General features: G+C 39.6%; 1 protein-coding gene across 3 annotated transcripts; it reads left to right on the top strand.

The window, feature by feature from the left end:
* The first annotated feature begins 4,034 nt into the window (after nucleotides 1-4,034).
* On the top strand, nucleotides 4,035-24,420 carry ccnj (cyclin J). Of its 3 annotated transcripts, none has more exons than XM_060842389.1 (6): nucleotides 4,035-4,135; nucleotides 4,290-4,387; nucleotides 7,421-7,631; nucleotides 17,506-17,805; nucleotides 23,493-23,652; nucleotides 23,745-24,420. In XM_060842389.1, the coding sequence occupies exons 2-6, from the start codon at nucleotides 4,319-4,321 to the stop codon at nucleotides 24,124-24,126; spliced, it is 1,122 nt and encodes a 373-aa protein (XP_060698372.1). In that variant the 5' UTR covers nucleotides 4,035-4,135; nucleotides 4,290-4,318; the 3' UTR covers nucleotides 24,127-24,420. The 3 variants fall into 3 exon arrangements, with proteins under 3 accessions (XP_060698372.1, XP_060698371.1, XP_060698370.1); XM_060842388.1 differs by having other exon boundaries at nucleotides 4,035-4,141; XM_060842387.1 differs by having other exon boundaries at nucleotides 4,035-4,146.
* The last annotated feature ends 202 nt before the right edge of the window (nucleotides 24,421-24,622 follow it).

Genomic DNA, 24,622 nt, shown 5'->3' with positions numbered 1-24,622 from the left:
CCTTCATGTTAGCCCTTAGAGACTTATCAACGAGGATATCTCGGTCCTGTTGTACATCTACATTTTCAAACCTCTTAGCATTTGTTCCTCCTACCAAAGTGGATAGCCACACAGAACATTATATGGGGAGTCAATGGCCTATCACTGGTATTATCACTGGACTGTTAATCCAGAGACACAGATAATGTTCTGAGGAGCCAGGTTTGAACCCCATAATGGCAGACAGTGGAATTTGAATTCAATACAAATCTAGAATTAAAAGTTTAATGATAATCATGAAACTATAGTCAATTGCCGGTTTTAGTTATATTCTTTAGGGAAGGAGCCTGCAATCCTTACCTGGTGTGAATTATATGCAAGTCCAGACCCATAGCAATGTGATTAACTGCCCTCTGAGATGGGCAATAAATGCTGGCCTAGCCAGCGATACCCACATCCTGTGAATGTATTTCTAAAATATTAATGCCATGGATGTGAATGTAGAAGGTATAATTAGTAAGCTTGCAGATAACATGAAAATTGGTGGTGGTGTTGAAAGTGAGAAGGATGGTCTCAGGCTACAGTCTAATATTGATCAGCTGGTAGATTGGGCAGAGCAATGGCAGATGGAATAGATGGAGGCCTATTAAAGAAAGGATATGCGCAATGAATGGTTGGTCCCAATTATTGAGACACAAAGCTGGATAGGCTGGGTTTGTTTTGCTTGGAGCAGAGAATATTGCGGGGGGGGAATGGTGGCGGGATCTGATTGAGATGTACAAAATTATGACTGTAGGTACCAGTGTTGGACTGGGGTGGACAGAGTTAAAAATCATTCAACACCAGATTATAGTCCAACAGGTTTGTTTGGAAGCACTAGCTTTCAGAGCACTGCTAGTGCAAGAAAGCTAGTGCTTCCAAATAAACCTGTTGGACTATAATCTGGTGTTATGTGACAAACTTCGTACAAAATTATGAGGCATAGACAGAGATCATGAGAATCTTTTCCCCGTAGCTAACATGTCTAAAGACCAGAGGGCACAAGTTTAAGGTGAGGAGCAAGTGATTTAGAGGAGATCTGAGGAAGGTTTTTTGACCCAAAGGGTGGGTGATATATGGAATGTGCTGCCTGAGAGGCTGGAGGAGGCAGCTAGGTCTCGCAACACTTAAGAAGCATCTGGATAAATACTTAAAATGCCAGGACATACTGGGCTATGGACCAAGTGCAGGTAAATGAGATTAGTGTAGTTTGGTGTTTGTTGGTCAACATAGACACGGATAGGCCAAAGGGCCTGTCTCTGTAACTGTATGAAAGATTTGGTATGTCTTCTTTAATTCAGTCTCAGAAAGCAGATTCTGAATTAAACAAGTTTGCACAGGCAGGTCACACTTAAGCTGAGTCTGATGGAGTTCCATTGTGATATTCCATTAAGAACATCCTGACAAACCATCAGATGAGGGGTGAATAGTTGTTCATCAGAAAGGGTACTGCTGGAGTATTTTAAGGAGATATTGCAAATAGCACATGGAATTCCTACATTTGGACTTTCAGTAATATGGAAAACTCAAGCACGAATAAAATTGTTATGTGACATAAGCAACTCATTTGGAAACAATTTCATTTGAGGAATGTTGTTTCCATTTTAAAGTAAGATTTCTTTAAACAGAATACTGTATAGAATTTCATAATTACCCCACTCATGATAAGATACTGATAAGAAGTTCAACAAACCAAAACTGAAGGGCATTTTGAATCAGTTGTCCCTCAGGTAGAAGCATATGCACCACTTCTTGTGAACCACTTTTAAGTATCTACACATGTATAGAAATACTCAGACAAAAGGAACATAGCCTCCAGTGCCTCAGGTTAACTCATAAAGGAGTATTGATTTAGGCTTAAGGACAACATTCAGGTTTCCAGATGAAATCATTAGTATTCTCAAAGAACAGGAAACATGATGTTCGGAATTGCTGGAAATGAATCTAACTGTACATGTCCAGTTGCCTTTGCTGTTGGCTCAAATAGAGGGAATTTACTTTAGCAGACTCTATTAATGTACAGGACAATATGAAGTTTGAACCTGTCGTTGAAGACGAAGATGTGACCACACTCACTGACTGCAGTGGGTTTGCCTTTCTTTAGTAACTAGAGAAGGAATTGCTAATCAGTTTTTCTACAAAGGGAATTGGTGATGGGGGAATTTTTTTCTTGCCTCACCAACATGCTGCTACTCCTTTGAAAGACAGTGGACTACAACCACAACACCGTTCTCCTGAGGTACACCAAATAAATAGACCTTTCTGCAAAATGAAAGTCTGTATGATTCAATGTACCATCAAAGGCTCTGGTTAACGTATATTAGCAAGCATTTCCAGTTCAATGCAGGTGGCCATGTGTAATTCACTTACATTTTTTCACTAGATATGCTTAGCAGCTGTGAAATGAAATAATTAAAAATAGACCTTGTCACTTTATTAGTCAGCCAGATACGTATTTGTTTGGGCAAGAAAGAAATGGTCTGATTAACTGGCATAAATGTATTGTTCTAGCTGCCAGCACACAGAACAGTGCTCACATATAGGGTATTAAAACCATAAAAATTCAGCCTGACTCTTTAATCTGTAGATTTGATTATTTAAATACTCTCTGCATTAGCGCCCCATCGTCTATAAACTCCAGCTCACCTGAAGCTGTTTTGAATGCATCCTGTCGAAGCTCGGTTCACCCAAATGTATTCAAGCTCAAATTTAAGATTCTCGGCTTCCAAACCCCTCCATAAATTTAGCCTCCCTTTAATACGTAATCTCCACCAGTATTGCAATCCCTTAAGTGCATTAAGTTTTGTTTCTCCCATCCATCCTCAAATCGCTCACATTAATAAAGAATGGAAGAAAAACTGAGCGCAATACATGTAAATGAAGCAACAGCCCGCATGTATATAGCGATTTGAAAATATAGGAGGGTTGTCAAATAAACGTTTACACGGAACCGTTTGAAAGTATAAGATAGTCATGAAGATAAAGAAGACCCAAAGACAAATAGAGAAAAGGGAAGAGTGAACTGCAGAATGACAAGGTTAAAATTCGAAGCAAAATAATTACACACACAAAATTCCTACTCAGTGTCAACGAAAGTGAAAGATTAGCTTTGTGAATTTAAATCAATCCTCATTCTATGATTTGACATTGGAACTCTAAATGGAACTTGCTGCTTATTGCAGCCTTCAAACTACCGACTTATTTCCCCCAATTCTTTTACCATTCTGCTATTGAATAAAGTGCTCTACACACCGTTACACTTAATTTAAACATTCGTCTTTTAACTGACTTTTTGATTTCGTGGTTTTAATACTTTACATTCTCTCGTTCTATTACGACAAATGTTTATCATGTTTTTTTTCCCAGTTCAGTTTCTCTTAATCTCATTCGGCTGCGAATTCCCTCTGTGTTGATACACATCTTGCCCTCTGGTCCAAATCATTTTTCAAATTTCCATCCCTGTTTTTTTCGGGAATGACATCCACAAAGTGTACCTAGCTAGTGAGTGCCAAGCTGAACACCAGAATTCATAACCCCATACAAGCGCGAATCAACCAACCCAATACCCCCCGAAAACACAAAAATATAGCTTTGCTGATGGTGAGTCAGGTTGCAGTCGGATTTGGTGAAGTGAGTGAGGTGGTTTCCGAGGATGTTCAAGAGATTGAGGCTTTCGGAAACAACACAAGCTGAGAAATATAACTTTATAACTCAATGAGTGGGGAAGGTAACTAAGCTGAACACCATACAACTGGAAAAACAACTTTTTAAAGAATGCATGTACAATTGATTGCAGAGATACAGTACATAACTTTTTGGCTTTGGTCCCTGTGTCTGTTCAATAAACAGATGCAGAACTACAAATCAGGCTGTTGGTAATCTATGTGGTCCCGGAAGTGCTTGTGTCCACGATGCACATACACGTTGTTCTGTACTCAATACTTCCTGGTGCAGTTTTATGTTTGTAATTTACATTCAGACTCTCAAGTGTGTTTTCAGATCGTAGATCAGTTTTGCTGTCAACACACACGCAAAATAACTTTCAGCTGTGATGTGCAGAATGTTTTTGCAATCGCAATTGAAACTGGCCATTAGCGAGGTCAAGCCTTATTCATCAGTAAATGTCAGGTTTGTTTGGTGAATACGAACAATTGATTAGAGTTAATTTGCTGGGTTGATAAGGACGAAATAGGTTTGTGATCTGTTCAGTCTAAATACTGAACGGCGGCACTGTGAGCTTTTGGTTACAGGCACGCTGTCTTCTTTTGCAGAAAAAATTAACTTAGTATTTGATGAGTCGATGGAGCTGGGAGAACAGTGGTGGAAAGGACAAGTGGTTGCCGATATCCATCAGGCTCTTCGCATCAAGGTACATCTCTAATTATAAAGAGTTACAGAACTGTTAAACTACAAACGGAATCTCCGCAGGCTCCTCTCCCTTGTTAGACTCAGGATAAAGAAAGTTTTCTTTCCATTTAACTATTAAGCTAGAGATGTGTGGAGGCTTACTTCTAAATATCTTTACTTGAAAAATATACCCGATCGACCTCTCCCTTAATGTACACGACTGTGTGATCGAGGTAGTACTTCGTTTTTCAAATTTAAGAAATTTTCTTAATAGGACTCATGGATATTAAGAGTTTAAATAACACGAGCCGTGTGAAATAGTTCGGCAAATAAAATTAATACTCGTGCTTTGAAATCTTTAATTTTGTCACCTTTCATGGTTTTTTTTATTTCTTTGAAGTTCGCTTTAGGATTGGTAACCAAAGAATAGTAACCATCTGATTTTAAAAGTAAATCGAGAACCACGTCACTGATTTCCGATGAAGATGACTAAGAAGAGCTGGGTTGGATTGGGGCTTGTTTACACAGTTTGCAAATGATACAGTTTGTACACTGCAATCTAACAGATCTATCATCAATCAGATAGCTAGATTTGGTCAAGGATCCTTCTGAGCTGTGGATCAAAGCTTGGCCACAAATCAAGAACACACTTGTACTATTATAAAAATAATAAAATTACTGAATGTCTATACAATTTTTCACATTAATTTGTGGAAAAAGATCATCGGAGCATGCAATCAAGTTTTTGCCATGATAGATTTGGCATACATTCAGTTACTGTTTTTGGAAAATTGAATCTAGTTTTAAACACATGAGGGTTTTGATAAATGTACTTTTTTTTGCAAAAGATGATGTCTATTTAGTTTATGATGTTCTGGGATCTGCATTATGACAAAATAAAATATTAGTTTCTGATTTTTATTGATACTTGGTATTTGATTCTTGAGCCTTTCTGATATTATGGTAACTTTTTTAGAATTGTGTAGTCAGACACTCCTTTGTATTGATCCCTATCTCTTTGAGAGAGGCAACATCTGTTTTTATAATTGATCATATTTACTGTACTTATTTGTGTGTAAATACATTGGTACTCTGCTTTCTTTCAGTGAGACGATCAAATTAAGCCTAACTATTATTTTGTCTGACCTAAATGGCTCGCAAACCTTGTTTATTCTGAAGCAAAAATGATATTCTAAGAACCAGGCTTATTTTAATTGCAAGTTATATTTTTGCTACTATAATTTAGTGAAATGGGAATTGCAACATTAAAAGACACCCCTTAAAGGTGTGGTCCACTTTGAGTCTGTTTCATTTTAAGCTGAATATGTATTTTGCACAACATAATCCAACTCCCATTACAGCTCCCATCACCCCAAGAAATATGTTCGTAAGACATCTAAACACTTAACTAAATCATGGTTGGGCAGTGTCACATTGCAAAGTTTTACTAAAGGTATTATATTTTAAAAGTCTGATCATTTCAAGATTATAACTATATTAACAATAAAAAAATTATATTCACTCTAAGTGAAAACTATAATTTATAATGCAAAATATTTGACTTATTTTGTCAAAGTAAGACACATCATATGAGTTGGTTACCCTTTTTTTTAAATGATGCTTTATTTTCATTAAGAAAAATATGTCATAGTAGTACTAACAGTACAAATTTGCTCATAGCAGAAAACATGTAATGTTATTTGTCTTAATCAAAGTAAGATGTTTTGTTTAAGTTGTGACCAATTTTGGGAATTTTTCCTATTTACAAACCACTTATGGTCTGGGTCCTTCCAAGTTGGAAATACATGCAAAGTTGTATTTTAGTGGGATTACCCTCCAGCTCCATCTACATTTTTGTGCAAATTTGCTTTTGTTGAATGGAGTGCTTGCAGCTGATGCTATTGCAAAGAGAATAGTGACAATTAAGCTAGCTTGAAAAGTTAATTTAAAATTAGTCCTCCCATCTCTGCATGTTTAATTTAAACTTTGATGTGAATTCCAATTTAATGCAGGCTCAATAGGTTTAAAGGAAAAAAGAAATCAGAGGTAGGGCAAAAGCAAGGGACTGAGACTTACTGGATGCCCTTCAAAAAAGCTGTTTTAGATTTGATTCAGTAACTGGCAGATGGGCTCCAGATTATTCTAGAGTTACCGAATTTTTTGTTTTTGCTGCAGGCTGCTATAATAATTCGTAACTTTGAAAGTAATGAGTATAATCCAGCTTGTGCACATTTTATTATGCTCAAGTGTTGAACCATCAGAATTGCTGCCTCCCTTTTTAAAAGAGAATTTATGTTTTGCTGCATTAGCTTTGTTTAACACTGATTCTAAATAATATCTGCAGGCTACTTAATCATACTCAACAAGATAGTCACACTTAATCCTGTCCTTCTTAAGTGTTCACATACAATTTCCAACTGTGGTCTTGGCCAGACAGCAGCTAGGACTCCTGTTCTCCTTTTTTTTCTTTTTTCCCTCCTATCCTTCTTTGAGATTCTGAGAGAAATCATAGAGCCATCACCACAAATTTGGGATAGATCATGGATCAAGGAACTTTGTTAGTTTATAATGGCTCAGTGCCTCTTGGCACATTGGTGTTGTCTGAGAAGTTTTTTTTTAGAAACATCATGCAGATGAACTTTGCTGATGAGTGGAAGAAATGCAGAGTTTTGATGTCAATGTCCCAAATTTATCATCTGAATTTGTACTCAAATGAAACTGCAAAGGTCATTTGGTGTTTCTGTTTGGATGCCCATTAGTAACAAGATTGGCTGGTAGACCAAGACTGTCTCCTTTTTTTCACTACCTGCCCTCACTCAATGATTTCCCTCCCCCCCCCCTTACTATTCTCAGCTGGTCCTGACTAGAAAATGATCATCATTAGGAAAAATTAGAACAGAAGATTCAAACACTGATTGTCTAGTTGAAAGAAGTTAGCTGAACCTCTTATGCAATATGCGATCTTAATTTAAAAGTTAATGTATGTCTTCTACTTTTTGATAAGAATGTTTACTTTAATGCTGTTACTTAAATGCTGTCATTTTGTTATGTTCAGGAACTGAGATTACCACTCTACAAAAGCCATTCTCCTCAGCTGAACACTAGACGTTACTTTGCGGATCTTCTTGCAATCATCAGCAATCATTTTCATCTTTGCCCCACTGCTCGCCACCTTGCTGTTTACCTTCTAGATCTATTTATGGACCGCTATGACATTTCTGTTCAGAAATTACATCTAGTGGCACTCTCCTGTTTACTTTTGGCAAGTAAGTGTGTTGTATTTTTGAATTGTGATTCTTTATTTTTCCAATGCTTTTTTTCAATCTTGATACACAACCTTAAGATCCATATTTTGAAGTGTTATTGTTTTAAACTTCAAAAACTTACTTGACAACTAACAGCTTTGATTGTCTTGCATAGATACAACAATTAATTTTATGTTAAGTATTAATTGATTTCTGAAGAAAAATGTTACCAAGATCGTGAATGTGCTATGAGTAGCCAAGATCGGCTTGAAAGGTGGATAAACACATCAAGTACTGATATGTGGTGTAAAGGGTGATCTTTGCCAGTTTACCAAAAGATTTAATTTGCTAGTCATTGGCTCCACAGTCTACAGGCCTGTGTACTGATCCTGATTGCTCCATAATAACCTTATTACAATTTTGTACAAGCAGCTATTGAGTAGATCAGCCATCATGGCCATACAGTACATTTTTCTCCAATCAATTTGAAACTTTATGCTTGAAGATTAATTACACAGGGGTGCATGGAACTCTGAGCAGCTATGATAATTTCCCTACAGGAACTTATACCCCAGGATGAATTGTTTCTATAATTTTTGTGAAGTTATTTATAAAATCTAACTAGATTTTAAAAGTTACATAAAAAATAGCTGTTATGTAGTTAGTTTAGGTATCTTTCACCATTTTGAAATCTAATGCTCTGAAATTTAATTTTGGTGGTTGTAATCTATACACCAATCCAGTTTGCTGTTGTAGATCATAAGCAAATGCCTTTCCAATGCTAATACTTAAGACCATAAGATTTAGGAGCAGAATTTGGCCATTCAGCCCATTGAATCTGCTTTGCCATTTGTCATAGCCAATATGTTTCTCAACCCCATTCTCCTGCCTTCTCCTTGTAACCCGTATTCCCCTTACAAATGAAGAACCTACGTATCTCAGTATTAAATACACTCCAAGATTTGGCCTCCACAGTCTTCAATGGCAATGAGTTCCACAGATTCACTACCCTCTGACTGAAGAAATTCCTCCTCCTCCTCCCCTCAGTTCTGAAGGATTGTCCCTTCACCCTGAAGCTGTCTCTCAGGTCCTGGTCTCACCTACTAGTGGAGACATCTTCTCTGCATCCAGCCTATTCAGGCCTCTCAGCATTCTGCAAGATTTCCCTTCCTCTTTCTAAGCTCCAAGTATAGACCCATAGACCTTAACTGCCCCTGTTAAGATAAGCCCTTCATCCCTAGGATCATTCTTGTAAATCTCCTCTGGACCCCTCAGTCAGTAAATCCTTCTGACTGGTAAGACTTTCGAATATTGTTGGCAGAGCCTTATACAGGTAAAAAGTGAGGTCTGCAGATGCTGGAGATCAGAGCTGAAAATGTGTTGCTGGTTAAAGCACAGCAGGTTAGGCAGCATCCAAGGAACAGGAAATTCGACACTTCGGGCCAGAGCCCTTCATCAGGAATCATCAGGCTCTCGCCCGAAACGTCGAATTTCCTGTTCCTTGGATGCTGCCTAACCTGCTGTGCTTTAACCAGCAACACATTTTCAGCCCAGAGCCTTATACAGCCTCAGGCAATACATCTTTACTCCAGGTCTCTTGAAATGAATACTAACATTGGTTTTGCTTTCCTAGAGAATTTTGGACTAGGACTCCCAAATCACTTTTTGTGCTTCAGATTTCCAAAGCATTTCTCCATTTAGAAAATGTCTGTGCCTCCCTTCCTCCTACCAAAGTGTATAACTTAACACTTGCCCACATTCTATTCCATTTGCCAATTCTTTGTCCAGTCTCCTAGCCTGCTGAGTCCTTCAGCAGCCTCCCCACTCCCTCAACACTACTTATCCCTTCACATATCTTTTTATAATCTGCAAACTTAGCAACAATGCGATTAGTTCATTTGTCTAGATTGTTAATGTGTAACATGAATAGTTGTGGTCACAATACTGACTCCGGCATCTTATGCTAGCATACTCCAAGATCTCCTCTTCGGTCCTACCAGGATTCAGGCCCCCAACATGCTGGTCAATCACTCTGATAATACATTTGTAGGTTTTTATGGCTTGCTGTCCTAAGCATCATTAATTGCATCTCATAAAACATAGCTTGAAGGGAGTTAAATGATAAGTACTCATCTCTAAAATACTTAAGTTGAATAAAACTAAATTTAAGAATTTTGAAAAAGATATATTAGCAAATCTTCAGCATTGGTCTTGAATGTCAAGATGTGACTAGTGACAAGTGTGATGCTAGTTTAAAAACATTGAAAATGTCAGACTTGTGGTGTAAATGCATTTTAGTTCTATTTCTCAGAATTCCTAATTGTTCTGATTTAAGTGATTATCTGAGTGAATACCAAAGCAATTTGCTGCAAATACTGAAATCTGAAATAAAAATAGAAAATATGGAAATGTTCAGGCTACATCTGTTGACAGAAGCAGCTAACATTTCAGGTCAATTAAGTTTTTTAACAAAACTGTCTTCAACAGTAGTTGACAGTACCTAAATTCAGTTGCTCTGTATTGAATTATATAGATTCAAAAATACTTGCTCAGGAAGGGATGATATAACGCTAATATTATTGGACTAATATTCCAGGGGCCCAGACTAATGGTCATGGCATGGAATTTTTCTGTCAAATCTTTGTAGTGGTCACTGTGAAACCATTGTCAATTGTCATAAAAGCCATCTAGTTCACTAATGTCCATTTTAGAGAAGAAAATTCTGCCATCCTTACATGGTGTGACCTATGTGACTAGACCATTAACAATATTGTTAACTTTTAGCTGTCCTCCGAAATGGCTGAACAAGTCACGCAGGTAAAGGGCAAATTAGGGATAGATAACAAATGCTGATCTTGCTATTAACACTGCCATTTCATGAAATAATTTTGAAAATTAATGTTAATAACAGATCTAGAATTTTCTTAGTCTTCTTCATCACATTTTTAAGTAACAGAGTTATATTTATAATTGTAGTTTATTATGCCAGATGAAGAGGAGTGAATTAGGTCATTTCTTTTCAACTCCTTGGTTGGTCTCAAAAATCAGTGTTGTTCCCTTTATAACCATTTCAGCCTAGGAAACTTACAGGTATTAAAATCAGAAAATTGGATTTAAATCTACAGTCTATGCATATCTCTAGTGTAAAAGTTGTAAATTCCTAAAAGCATTTCTCCAAAAAGTTTCTTTGTTCTGCATGGAAAACTGGAGTTTTGGCTTCTGGAGTTAGAAGTCAGTGGTTGCATGATGATCAACGCATGCAGGTCTTCCCAACTGCTGCACAACTTAGAGAGAACATTGTACCTGAATTCCAGAGGTGAGGTGAAAGTGATAGCCCTTGACATTAAGTCCGCATTTGACCAAATGCGGCTTTAAGGAACCCTGGCAAAAATGGCATCATAGGTGTCGTTGGACAAACATTCCGCTGGTTAGAGTAATACCATGCACAAAGGAAGATACTTGTGGAGGGTCAGTCATTCCAGCTCCAGGGCATCTCTGCAGGAGTCCCTCAGGGTAGTGTCCTAGGCGCAACAATCTTCAGTTCTTCACCAATGACCTTCCCTCCTTCATTAGGTGAGAAGTGGGGATGTTTGCCGGTGATTGCAGTGTTCAGCACCATTTGCGACGACTTAGATTCTGAAGCAGTCTGTGCTCAAGTGCAACAAGATCTGCACAATATCCAGGCTTGGGCCAACAAGTAACAAGTAATGTTCATGCCACACAAATGCTAGACAATCACCATCACCAATATGAGACACTCTAACAACCGGCCCCTGACGTTCAATGATATTACCATCACTGAATCCCCCACTGTCAACAACCTTGGGGTTACCATTGTTCAGAAACTCAACTGGACTCACCATATAAACACAGTAGCTACAAGAGCAGGTCCGAGACTAGGGATACTGCAGCAATTAACTCCCCTCCTGACACTCAAGTGCATCCACCATCTATAAGGCACAAGTCAGGAGCGTGGTGGAACACTGCACACTTACCTGGATGGGTGCAGCTCCAACAACACAAAAAAAAGCTTAACACTATCCAGGACAAAGCAACATGTTTGATTGGCACCATATCTACAAACATTCAAACCCTCCACCACTGGCGTGCAGTAGCAGCAGTGTGTACTATCTACAAGGTGCACTGCAGAAATTCACCAAAGATCCTGAGACAGCATCTTCCAAACTCATGACCTATTCTACCTAGAAGGACAGGAGCAGCAGGTACTTGGGGAAAAAAACACCACCTGCAAGTTCCCCTCCAAGCCATTCGCCACCCTTACTTGGAAATATATCTCCTTACCTTCACAGTCGATGTGTCAAAGTCCTGGAATTACCTTCCTACCATCATTGTGGGTCAACCCACAGCAAGTGGACTACAGCAATTGAAGAAGGCAGCTCACCACCACCTTTTCAAGGGCAAATAGGGATGGACTATCCTTGCTGGCCAGCCAGTGATGCCCAAGTCCCATAAATAGGTTTTTAAAAAGTCCTTTCAAATTTTACAACCTCACCTCTTTCCATTGGAATCTAGTATAGAAACAATCAATCAGTTTTTGGAAATGTTCAATTTCTAATGCTAGTACTTTTCTTTTTAAAGCCATGTTATCATGTTTGAATTAATTTTAAGTTCCAGGCTTTGATTCATGTATGTTTTTTCTGAAATATCTGGTATTTTCTCCAACTCTTTCTGTGAAGACTGGCACAAAGTAATTATTCATCAAGTTTTACTTCCTCATTTTTTTTTATTTCCAATATTGCCCACGTCAATGTTTAAAGAGACTTAATTCCTTATTCTGACCAAGTCTTTGATTTCCCTTACCTACATCCATTCTTACTAGTGTTCTGATAACCTACTTCTATTTCATAAAGCTGCTACTCTTATCCCATCTAATTTCTCTAATTCTTTTGATAAACCTTATAATTGGAATATTTGAACTCACAACCATGACCAAAGGAAATATTTAATGTCACAAGGGGAAACCTGATGGCTCGAGCCATTTGATTGTGAGAGATCTCTGGTTGGGTTTTTGGTGGCAAAACCTCTCTCTGTTAAGTCAGAGGGTGAAAGAGGCTGTAGATAGATTCCCAGAAACAGGAATTCTAGCCATGGAATGTAAATAGAGACAATTACTGATCCATTCACTAACGGTGAGCCTGCTGCAATTCCGTGTTGGCTTACTAATTTAAGGGAGCCAAATGGCCTTTCCGACACCTGACTTCGTGTGTCTCTCTCTCTCTCTCTCTCTCTCTCTCTTTTTTTTTTCTCTCTCTCTTTTTCTCTCTCTCTCTCATAGTCTGTATGTTTCATTTTTTTTGCCTCAGTTTTTTTTGGTTCTGGACCTCTTGTGGGTATGTGGCCAACAAATGCTTCTGTTCTGAATGGTGTTGATCTGCAATGCAGAGAAGCTGGGCTCTATTGAATTGGCTTTGTTGTCATGTGAAGTGTTTAGTTGTTGCATTACAGGACCATCTTAAGTACAAAGATACATAGGTACAGATACAGATATTTAAGATCAAATTAGGATAATGGCTGACATGTCTTTGTGACTGGGGCTTGTATACTTCCAGGGCCCTGAATCCACAGGGAAGGTACTGCAGTTGTCATTAAGTGTATAAAAGGCACTTAATATCATTGGGCACCTCACTTGTAACTCAACTCACTTGGTGGGCAAGTCCCCCTTTTGGACCAATTGAACCAAACCTCTGAATTAAAAGCTCCTTAGACAGCACTTTTCAAATCTCTAACCACTACCAAGTACAAGGACAATGGGAACACTACATGCGCAGGTTCTCCTCAAACCAACCACTATCCTGACTTTGATATACATTGTTACACATTCAAAACTCTGAAACACACTCCCTAATGGCATTGTAGTTCTAACTATACCAAATGGACTGCCGATTAACACACCCTTCTCAAGGGCTTTTCGGAATGGGAGCAGGACTGTCAGCAATGGTCACATCCCGTAAATGCATTTACAAAGTCACAGAATGATTGTTGCAAAGAAGGGGATCATTTAACCCACTCAATACATGCCAACTCCTTACAAGAACAATTTGCCTGGTCTCAGTCCTCTGCTCACTTACCCAATAAGTTTTGCAAACTTTGTTCTTTTCAGGCACTTTATTTAATTCCTTCTTGAAAACCACTTAAATTTACATTTAACCAATCTCTTCTCAACATTCTCTAATGACAATTCCTTCAGCCTCTCCACTATGTCTTTTGAACTGTTCATTTTTTTTCCTCTGCCCCCGCTATAAAAATCTTCATATTCATTACAAGTTATAATGTGGTTGAGAGAATTAGATACAATACTCATTGTGGCCAATCCCGTGCATTTTAAGTTCACTATAACTTACTTTTTGTAATCCATAATTCTGTTTATAAAGCCCAGGATCCCTGTGCCTTTTCAACAATATTCTCAATTTCCCTTCCATCTTCAACAAGACATCCAGCACTTCCTCCTCTGTAATATGGACATTTTTCAAGATGTCACCATGTATTTCCCTACATTCTATATATTCCATGTTTTCTCCATAGTGAACACTGATGCAAAATACTCGTTTAGTATCTCCACCATTTCCTGCGGCTCCACACAAAGGCCACCTTGCTGATCTTTGAGGGACCCTATTCTCTCCCTAGTTACCCTTTTGTCCTTAATGTATTTTTAAAAACCCTTTGGATTCTCCTTAACCCTATTTGCCAAAGCTGTCTCATGAAACACTTAAAAGTGGTTAAATCCCCAGGACCTGATCAGGTGTATTCCAGAACTCTGTGGGGAAACTAGGGAAGTGATTGCTGGGCTCCTTGCTGAGAAATTTGTTTCATCAATGGTCATAGGTGAGATGCCGGAAGACCAGACCTTGGCTAACGTAAGTAAGGACAACTAAGTAAGGACGAACCAGGGAACTATAAACCAATGAGCCTGACGTCAGTGGTGGACAAGTTGTTGGAGGGAATCCTGAGGGACAGGATTCCCATGTATTTGGAAAGGCAGGGACTGATTAAGGATAGTCAACAAGGTTTAATGTGTGGGAAGTCTTGTTTCACAAACTTGATTTGAGATTTTTGAAGGAGCAAAGAGGACTAATTAGGGTAGAGTGGTAGACGTGATCTATATGGACTTCAGTAAGGTGTTGGACAAGGTTCCCCATGGGAGACTGGTTAGCAAGGTTGGATCTCATGGAATACAGGGAGAACTAGCCATTTGGATACAGAACTGGCTCAAAGGTAGAAGACAGAGGGTGGTGTTGGAGGGTTGCTTTTCAGACTGGAGGCCTGTGAGAAGGGTTGGTGCTGGGTCCACTACTTTTCAACACTTATGCTCACATCCAAATCATTAATATAAGAGGAATAGTTAGTAACCTTGCAGGTGACACCAAAATTGGAGATGTAATGGACAGAGAAGAAGGTTACCTCTGATTACAATTGGATTTTGATCAGACGAGCTAGTGGGCTGAGGAATGGCAGATGGAATGTAATTTAGACAAATACAAGATGCTGCATTTTGGGAAAGCTAATCTTAGCAGGACTTCTACACTTAATGGTAAGGTCCTAGGGAGTGTTGCTGAACAAAGAGACCTTGGAATGAGGTTCGGAGCACCTTGAAAGTAGAGTTGCAGATATATAGTGGCACGATGGCTCAGCAGTTAGCACTGCTGCCTCACAGCACCAGGGACCCAGGTTCGATTCCAGCCTCAGGCGACTGTCTGTGTGGAGTTTGCACATTCTCCCCTTGTCTGCGTGGGTTTCCTCTGGGTGCTCCAGTTTTCTCCCACAATCCAGAGATGTGCAGGTCAGGTGAAATGGCCATGCTAAATTGCCCGCAGTTTTAAGTGCATTAGTCAGAGGGAAATGGGACTGCGTGGGTTACTCTTCGGTAGGTCAGTGTGAACTTGTTGGGCTGAAGGGCCTGTGTCCACACTGTGGAGAATCTATTCTAATCATATATCCGATAGGATCGTGAAGAAGGCATTTGGTATGATCGCCTTTATTGGTCAGTGTGTTGAGTACAGAAGTTGGGAGGTCATGTAGCTGTACAAGACATTGGTGAGGCCACTTTTGGAATATTGCATGCAATTCTGCTACCTTTCAATTGAAATAATGTTGTGAAACTTGAAAGGGTTCAGAAAAAATTTACAAGAATGTTGCTAAGGTTGGAGGATTTGAGGTATAGGGAGAGGTTGAATAGGCTGGGGCTGGTTTCCCTGGAGTGTCAGAAGCTGAGGGGTGACCTTGTATAGCTTTATAAAATAGTGAGGGGTATGGATATGATAAATGGACAAAGCCTTTTCCCTGAGGTGGGGGAGTCCTGAACTAGAGGGCATAGGTTTAGAGTGAGAGGGAAAGATATAAAAGAGACCTGGGCAATGTTTTCGCGCACAAGGTGTGTATGGAATGAGCTGCTAGAGGAAGTGGTGGATGGGTATATGAATCGGAAGAGTTTGAAGGGTTATGGGCCAGTTGCTGGCAAGTGGGACTAGATGGGTTGGGTTATCTGGTCGGCATGGACGAGTTGGACTGAAGGGTCGGTCTCCGTGCTGTACGTCTCTATGACTCTAATTGTGCATATATATTCCCAGGTTTGTGTTCTTTAGAACAGTTTCCCTTCAGAATTGCACCCTTTTGTATTCTCCTCCTTTTTCTTCTCTGCATTTTTTTTAATATATCTGCCTCCTGACTATTCTTTTCATAGCCTGACTATAACCATAAGATGAAGGAGCAGAATTAGGCCATTCTGCCAACTAATTTTGCTTCTTCCTGCCCTTTTGAAATTTATAGCTATCATCCTCATAACTTTAAAATACTACTTATGTTTTGGAATATTTACGTATTGAAGTTGATGTTCATGATCTAAATCATTTATCTGAAGAGAAAGTGTTCCCCAAGCCAACCCCACTTGTGTACCTTGTCCATTTTCAAAAACATCTGTTCACTAATACTGTTTCCAATACACTTGGTCAACTCCATATCAATACTGCCAGAATTTTTTATTCCATGGTTTCAACTATAGTGGCAAACATTTGTGCATTATTTTATCAAGATTTGTTTTAAGAGACTAATTTCTTTAAACAAGAAAGAGGTTTCCCTAATGTCCAACTTAAAGGAATTGCAAATGATTGAGGTTTAAAAATGTTTACTGTAACCTTCCCAGCTGATAGCAAGATTGACCAAACAGTATCTAGTGAACAACAAATACTCTAAACAAAGCAAAATTAACCCTTATTAACGCTTCTTTCATACTACAGTTCTACTTCACTGCTTGCTTACCTCAGAATTGCAGGTTTTGCAGGGGGATCAGTCTAATTTTGTTCCCAGTTCCAAATGGATTTGATTTTCCCTGTTTCATTTGACTCATGATATCGAGTGACTATTCAAAAGGTGTCTCTCTCGTTTGTTGGATCAGGCTGAAGCAAATATTAGCAAGAAGGCCTGCTCTGGCACTTGTTTCTTCCAGATTGCTTGAATTATCACGGGATGCATCTCTTAAAGCAGAGCTAGTCTTTCCTCTTGCATTCTACCTTCCAATCCAAAGAAAGGCAACATACTGTGTAAAATAAAAGCTTTGCCTCCTTTCTGGATGTGTCTTTACAAGGTAATCAACATGCAAACGTCTTAAATGACTTCAAATAACAATTTCAATCTCTGCTGAAATCACTTTGCATTGACAAGGTGAAATATAGATTGCAATGAAATTCGCATCTGGTTATTGAAAAACATGAGCCACTCGCTACTTTTTTGAAAGCCATAATATTCAAGTGAATGCATTATTTTGTGTAACTAAAATGAAATTCTACAACTTTAAAAATTCTAATACTTATTCATTGTTTACTTTTACTCAGAGAATCATTATTGTAAATATTACTAACAAACATTTATTTTATTAAATCAGGCAAATTTGAGGAGAAAGAAGATCGTGTACCAAAACTTGAACAACTCAACAGCCTCACTTGCCTAAGTAGTATGAACCTGGTGTTAAACAAACAGGACCTATTGCACATGGAACTCTTGTTGCTAGAATCCTTTCAGTGGAACCTCTGCCTGCCTACTGCAGCACACTTCATTGATTACTACCTTTCCATTGCTGTACATGAAACGGATCTTCATGATGGAAGGCCTATGGTTTACTTGGAGAAGACAAAGTTATATACAGAAAAATATTCTGCCTATTTTCTAGAGGTATCTTTACAAGGTATTTATAGTCAACCCAAAATATCACCTCATAATTTTTTTCCTCTTTCAACTCCCTTTTTGTATAGTTCGAGTCCCCTGCAACCCATTCTGCTCTGATTCTGGTGGAGATTTGTTCCTACATGTCTCTTCCTTTTCTGCAATGTTGCAGGAGAGTCTTAGTGTCCCATTCATTTAACAAATGCTTTTAAAAATGATTCCAAGGTGTTTGAACAAGCAATGGTCAAGATCATCCTTTAATACGTCAAGTGAGCAAGTGCAGAAATAGGATGTCTGCTTGTGATATTTGCATAATTAAAGACCACTTAAGGTTGCTAATAAAAAGCCTGTTGACCTTTAATAATATGCTATCCACAACAAAAAAGACTGAAATACTATTGAGAAATTGTCTAAGTCAGTGCAAAATTCAAAGCCTTTGTCCCAGTGGAATACTGACGATGTACTGAACTATCAAGAAGCATCTTTTGGTGTGATGCTAAACCAAAAAATACTTTGCTCTCAGCTGGGCATGAATGCTACCGTGGCATTATTTTTAAAACAGGGGAATTCTTTCTGATAGGAGACAATGAGGTCTGCAGATGCTGGAGATCAGAGTTGAGTGTGTTGCTGGAAAAGCACAGCAGGTCAGACAGCATCCAGGGAGCAGGAAAATTGAAGTTTCGGGCTGGAACCCTTTATCCGCAGTGAGGCTGAGAGCCTCTGGGCTGGAGAGATAAATGGGAGAGGGTGGGGCTGGGAAGAAGGTAGCTGAGAGTGCAATAGGTGGATGGAAGTGGGGATAAAGGTGATAGGTCAGAAAGGAGGGTGGAGTGGATAGGTGGGAAGGAGGATTAACAGGTGGGACAGGTCATGGCAGCAGTGCTAAGCTGGATGATTGGAACTGGGGTAAGGTGAGGGGAGGGGAAATGAGGAAACTGGTGAAATCCACATTGATGCCCTGGGATTGAAGGGTCCCAAGGCAGAAGCTAAGGCATTCTTCCTCTTGGTGTCAGATGGTGAGGGAGTGACGATGGAGGAGGCCCAGGACCTGCATGTCCACGGCAGAGTGGGAGGGGGAGTTGAAATGTTCAGCCGTGGGGTGGTGGGGTTGATTGGTGCAGGTGTCCCGGAGATTTGATATGCAGCCCAGTATTAAATAATTTAATCTATATAGTTTATCATTTAAACACCAGTTATTCAGTTATGGGATGTTTGTGCTGCAGTTTGATATTATATCCTACATTATACCAGTGACTGCAAATGTACACATGCTTTATTGCTGTTAACCACAGCCATGTGACATCCACTTGTATTTTGTGAAAGGCACCATCTGGACATAAATGTTTCTTTCTTTGGATAAAACTTTCCTGGAAGTGAGTTTCCCCAACAAGATTGGGCTGCAGTAATAGAATTTGGACACAATTACCTTCTCACAAGAACTTTATTCTGGAACTAGCATTTCTGCACTGTTATTCACATAATTACTGAAATTATAAATTTAGCTTTAAACTTAAATGCAAGTCCATATAATTTGTACACTAGAAACTTTTTAGGTGGAGATTTTCTCCATAAAGGATGTGTAAACCAGTTATGCAAACACTACAATAAAAGTGTTAACTCTCATTTTGACCAGAAATTTAGGGACACATTCTCAGTAAAATGTATAATATGATGTGTGATAGTTATTTCTTAAAATCAAAATCTGTGACCTTTTTTATCTAAAATCATGGAATACCTTTTATCAAAAGACTACTTGTAATTTTATATTTTAAAAAACAAAGTATGCATTCAATTATTCCAAGACTTTACTAAGTTCCTTTCTCTCAGAAAACAACGGGTGGAATTTTCTCCACCCTGGAGGTAGCTAGGATTGGAAATGATTAGAAGAGTCTGCCTTAAAGAGTAATTCTTGCTCAGTAGGCATGGGTTCAAATTCAACCCCAGAAAATTATGAAATTTGAATTCCTCAATCTGGAGTTAAAAAGCGATTGCAAAATGTTAGTTTTTTGGGGGGATAAGTGCAAATCATGTTGAGTTTCTTTCTTGAGGAATTGCTGCCATAGGGCCTTGAGGTATCTTCCCATATCATAATAGACACATCTCATTTAACTGCATACCCCATCATTGTGTGGCAACCCCTGCATCCAATTTCTATCCCATCTGACCCATGGGTTTTTCCCAGAAACAGCTCACCAGTCAATGGAAATCTGCTGAAGAGCTGGCATCCCTTCCACCATCTTTAAAAGGGTGCTAAACCTCGGAGTAGCATTGGTATTCCAAAGCTGCCCAGCTCAGTCAAGGGCATTTTGTGAAGCAGCCTCAGATTAGGAAGATGGTGCCGCACTTCAGTAGGGGCCTGGACGTCCCAATCAAGGGGTGGTGCAATGGAGAGGAGTACTCCTTTCTGGAGGACCCGCAGCAGAGATAATGTCACCAGAACCTGGTAACCTGGTCCAATGTTGCCACCCAGCTCCATACCATTTTGACAGTTTAAAGGAACAGCCAGCATTACTATAAACACGTCAACGACCTTCTCTGTCTCACCAATGTAAGTACCACACTTTATTTCTCTTTGCTACCTCAGACCCACACTATCTCTGCTATGCACCCACATCCTACCAAGGTCATGCTCTGCCACTCTGCAACGTCTTCTCTCTCGTGCTCTCACTACCACCAACACCAGAAAATCTGCGTTGCCTGTGTGCTGCCTCCTCACTGTCTCTGAACATCTTGCCATCTTTTTGTCCACCTGCACTGGCTCTAAAAGAGGTACAGACACTTTCATCTTGCTTAGTTCCTTCTTTTCTCTTCTTACATAAGTTAGCCCATAGGGCAGGAAGAATGCAAATAGATAGAGGGGTGCTTGGCATTAGGCTCATCCGGAGTGTCGTTGCATCCCATTTGAAATGGATGGCTATGATGCCTTCTCACTTGTCTTGCAGGCACTGCCAGCATTTCCTCCACCTCTGCAGTGAAGTGTTGGCTCCCCCATGATCTCTGAGGGCATGCATATTGAGGCCTCAGAGGAAATATTGGCAAAGCTGCCTCCTGCATCTCCCATACTGACAGATACCGATACCTTTGTGGGAACACAAGCACAGTCTGGGAAGCATCTCACTGTGCCATCTTCGTTGCTAACCGAGGAAGAAATATTCAGACCACTGGCTGTATGAGCACTCCGTAAGATGAGGAATCTGTTCAGTCCCAGACAGGAGAGGAATCTTTGGTCAGCAGTCAGTGTCCATTCCACATGTGCACAGGAGGAACGGGAACAGCAAACCGGTATCTGGGGCACAATGGTCCTCCAAAGCCCAGAAGCTTCAGCAGTGTAATAGGTCACGTGACTATCTGTCTCCAGGGACAGGTTGGCAGCTGTCATTAAGAGCCATGTACAGCACCCTTAGAAAAATTGGAAATGCACACATGTCCGCACTGTATTGGTTGTCAGGATTGAAGACTTGGCAACAGTAGGATGGGACAGGCAAACTGCTTTAACCTTAGAGTCATAACGCTTTAGAGACATACAGCACAGAAACAGACCCTTCAGTCTAACTCGTCCAAACCGACCAGATATCCTAATCTAATCGAGTCCCATTTGCCAGCCCTTGGCCCATATCCCTCTAAACCCTTCCTATTCATATACCCATCCAGATGCCCTTTAAATGTTGCAATTGTACTAGCCTCCACCACTTTCTCTGGCAGCTCATTCCATACACCCACAACCCTGTGCATGAAAATATTGCCCATTCGGTCCCTTTTATCTTTCTCTTCTCACATTGAACCTATGTCTTCTAATTCTGGATTTCCCCCATCCCAGGGAAAAGACTTTGTTTATTTATCCTATCCATGCCCCTTATGATTTTATAAACCTCTAGGGTAACCCCTCCGCTTCAAATGCTCCAAGGAAAACAGTCCCAGCCTATTCAGCCTCTCCCTATACCTCAAATCCTCCCACCCTGGCAACATCCTTGTAAATCTTTTCTGAAGCCTTTCAAGTTTCACAACATCCTTCTAATATGAAGGAGACAAGAATTGCACGCAATATTCCAAAAGTGGTCTAACCAATGCCCTGTACAGCCACAACATGACCTCCTAACTCCTATTCTGGTTGTTTGTGGCTGAGTAGTCCCAAAAGTCATTGTTCCAGCATGAGTTATAATTTAATGGTCACACATGTACCATGGAGCAAGCTCTATAGTTAGAAGCTGTAGCATCATCTGGAAGCAAAAGAACCAATGCATGTACAGTGCACAGGATCCTCATTAAATTTTGACCCTCTATGCTACAATGTTCCTATTCTTTCCGGGCTTCTGTTTCCAAAGGTGATTGTTGTTCTGCAATTTATGGTACAGCTATGTGCCCCAGACATAGGGGACAATGCATTAGAATGGGCAGTAATGGTGATCCAACAGTCCTGTGACCTGTACAGTGCATGTATCTGTATGCAATGCATTTTTTTCCCTTTTGAAAGCTCTAACATCAGTATACCCTGTAACCCCTCCCTTTGGTCATTAGTCTACACTTTTTTGATTTCCAGCATGATGTGAGGAGGGTGAGTGGCTTTCTGCCTTGGCATTTGTCTCTAGGCACTGAACATCCAAATTTCCCTCCTGGGATTATTTCCTGTAAACCTCAAAATGCATATTTGCCTCCATGAGCCTGCACCTGCCTGCTTTTCATCCCCAACTCCTGACATATGAAATGTCCATGCTGGCTGAGGTCACATACACACACCTCATCCCCCTTGGAGAAACCACATTCCCACAACAGTGACCCGCCTTGTTCCAACTGTGTTCACCCTTTGTTCCTGCAATGTACTGCCCATGAACTACCCCCTTGTGTATCCAGATGCATCCTGACTGACCATATGTCTCCCCAACGGCATAAGCCCAAACCCTAGACTAGACAGTATAGTGCAGAGGTGCAGATCTCTTGACCAAGATCACCCTAAAATGGATGCCTAGCCAAGCCAAATCATGTTGTACTATTGAGTCTGCCCTTGACTTACTGAGCTGAGAGATTCTGACTGATATTTACCTTCATGGACCTTAGTGAAGAGTGCACCCCCCCCCCCCCAAGATTTTGTGGCTACTTGCTTGCTAGATTGTGCCCTGAAGTGCTGTTAAGCTCAAAACATTTCTGTCTATATATGCCATTTCTGTCACCTATAAACCGACCCCATCACCAGAGATATTCCTCCATCCAAGACACCAAAGGATTCTTCCACGTCTGGCAGAGATTTTCCTGCACCTCCACACATTTCAGCCACTGTGTCCGTTGCTCCCGATGTGGTCTCTTCTACACTGGGGAAATAGGATGCCAACTTGCATCTTTTTTTCTTTCTCTCTCCTTTCTTTCTCTCTTTTTTTCTTTCTCTCCTTTTTTTTTTCTCTTTTTCTCTCTCTCTCTTTTTTTTCTCTTTCTCTTTTTTTCCCTCTCCCTCTTTTTTTTCCTCTTTCTTCTCTCTTTCCTGATGAAGAGTTCGTGCTTGAAACGTCTACTTTCCTGCTCCTTGAATGCTACCTGACTGGCTGTGCTTTTCCAGCGCTACGCTTTTTTTTAACTGTAACAATTCAAGTTCAGCAGTTTAGCTTTGCTAGATAAACTAAATAAATATTTACTTAATTGAAGTGATGAAGAATGATATAACTTGTTAATGCACAATTTAAATTGATTGGCTTTCAATGTAGTCTGTTTTTATTTTTACAGATCATGGCTTTTTAAATTATTTTCCTTCAGTAGTTGCAGCTGCTTGCATAGCAGCGTCTCGAGCTGTTCTTAAACTCACTCCTTTATGGCCTGTTCGACTGCACCATCTTACTGCTTATGCCTGGGATGCTCTGTTACCCTGTACTGAACGTCTGTTAATGTGAGTTCGATCGATATAAAGTAATTACTTTTAAATGTGATTGCTGACTTCGGTAGCTCTCTGTTAACATCTTATTCATTGTTAATTTGAAGTGCTCACGACAATGATGTAAAAGAAGCCAACAAGCAGAAACGTGAACAATCAGTTCAGATTGGACAAAGCACTTTCTTGAGTCAACCTGTAGCTTCTTCCCAAACCCGGATTGCACAACAAACTTCACCATATTTGCATCCAAAGCACTCCAATCTATTGCAGTATCATCACCAACAGCCCTTGCAGCAGAATTGTCAATCTACTCTTCCAACTGGTCAAGCAACAAGATACACAATATCAACATGCCCTCCCAATCTCCAAGCTAATTTTGTAACTCATGGACCCAGACAAGCAAATACTATGTCATTAGCAACAAATATGGAAGTTAAATCTTGTATTAATATTCCTTCTAATCAGAAATACCAAGTAAATGGTCATTAACTCTGGAAAAACACCATACTTTGAAAGGCAATTACATGAACCAATCATCAAAAGATACACTACATGTGGGAATGGCTTTAATCATAACTATATTTTGAAATTGTTCTTTACGTCTTAAAGAGAAACAAAACAAATTTATTTTGTAGGTGTTGGGGATTATTGGGCACCAATGTTATTGAAATAACAAAGAACCTATCTAAATGTTTGAAGATGTACTTAACAACAAGTTAATTGATATGATGAACAATAAATCTGACAAATTAACTAGATAAAATGCTAGTTTGAAAGTTTGATGCTTTACATCAGAAATTGATCCTGATTTTTGGTCAGTATCCTGATAATTACTTCCTCTGTATGCCTTAAGTGCCAAACAGTAACTAATGACTACAATTTTAATTTCAGCATTTTTTTTTCTTTTTCTCTGACTCCAGTCTAATGTTAATTGGCTGCTCATTGTGCAATATTATCTTTTTTAACACTTGACAGAGGGTAACCA

The sequence above is a fragment of the Hemiscyllium ocellatum genome, chromosome 22 (genome assembly GCF_020745735.1).
Source record: "Hemiscyllium ocellatum isolate sHemOce1 chromosome 22, sHemOce1.pat.X.cur, whole genome shotgun sequence".
In the NCBI taxonomy this organism is placed as follows: domain Eukaryota; kingdom Metazoa; phylum Chordata; class Chondrichthyes; order Orectolobiformes; family Hemiscylliidae; genus Hemiscyllium; species Hemiscyllium ocellatum.
Note: the sequence above shows the minus strand (reverse complement) of the source record. Positions and strands in the feature narration are given on the sequence as shown.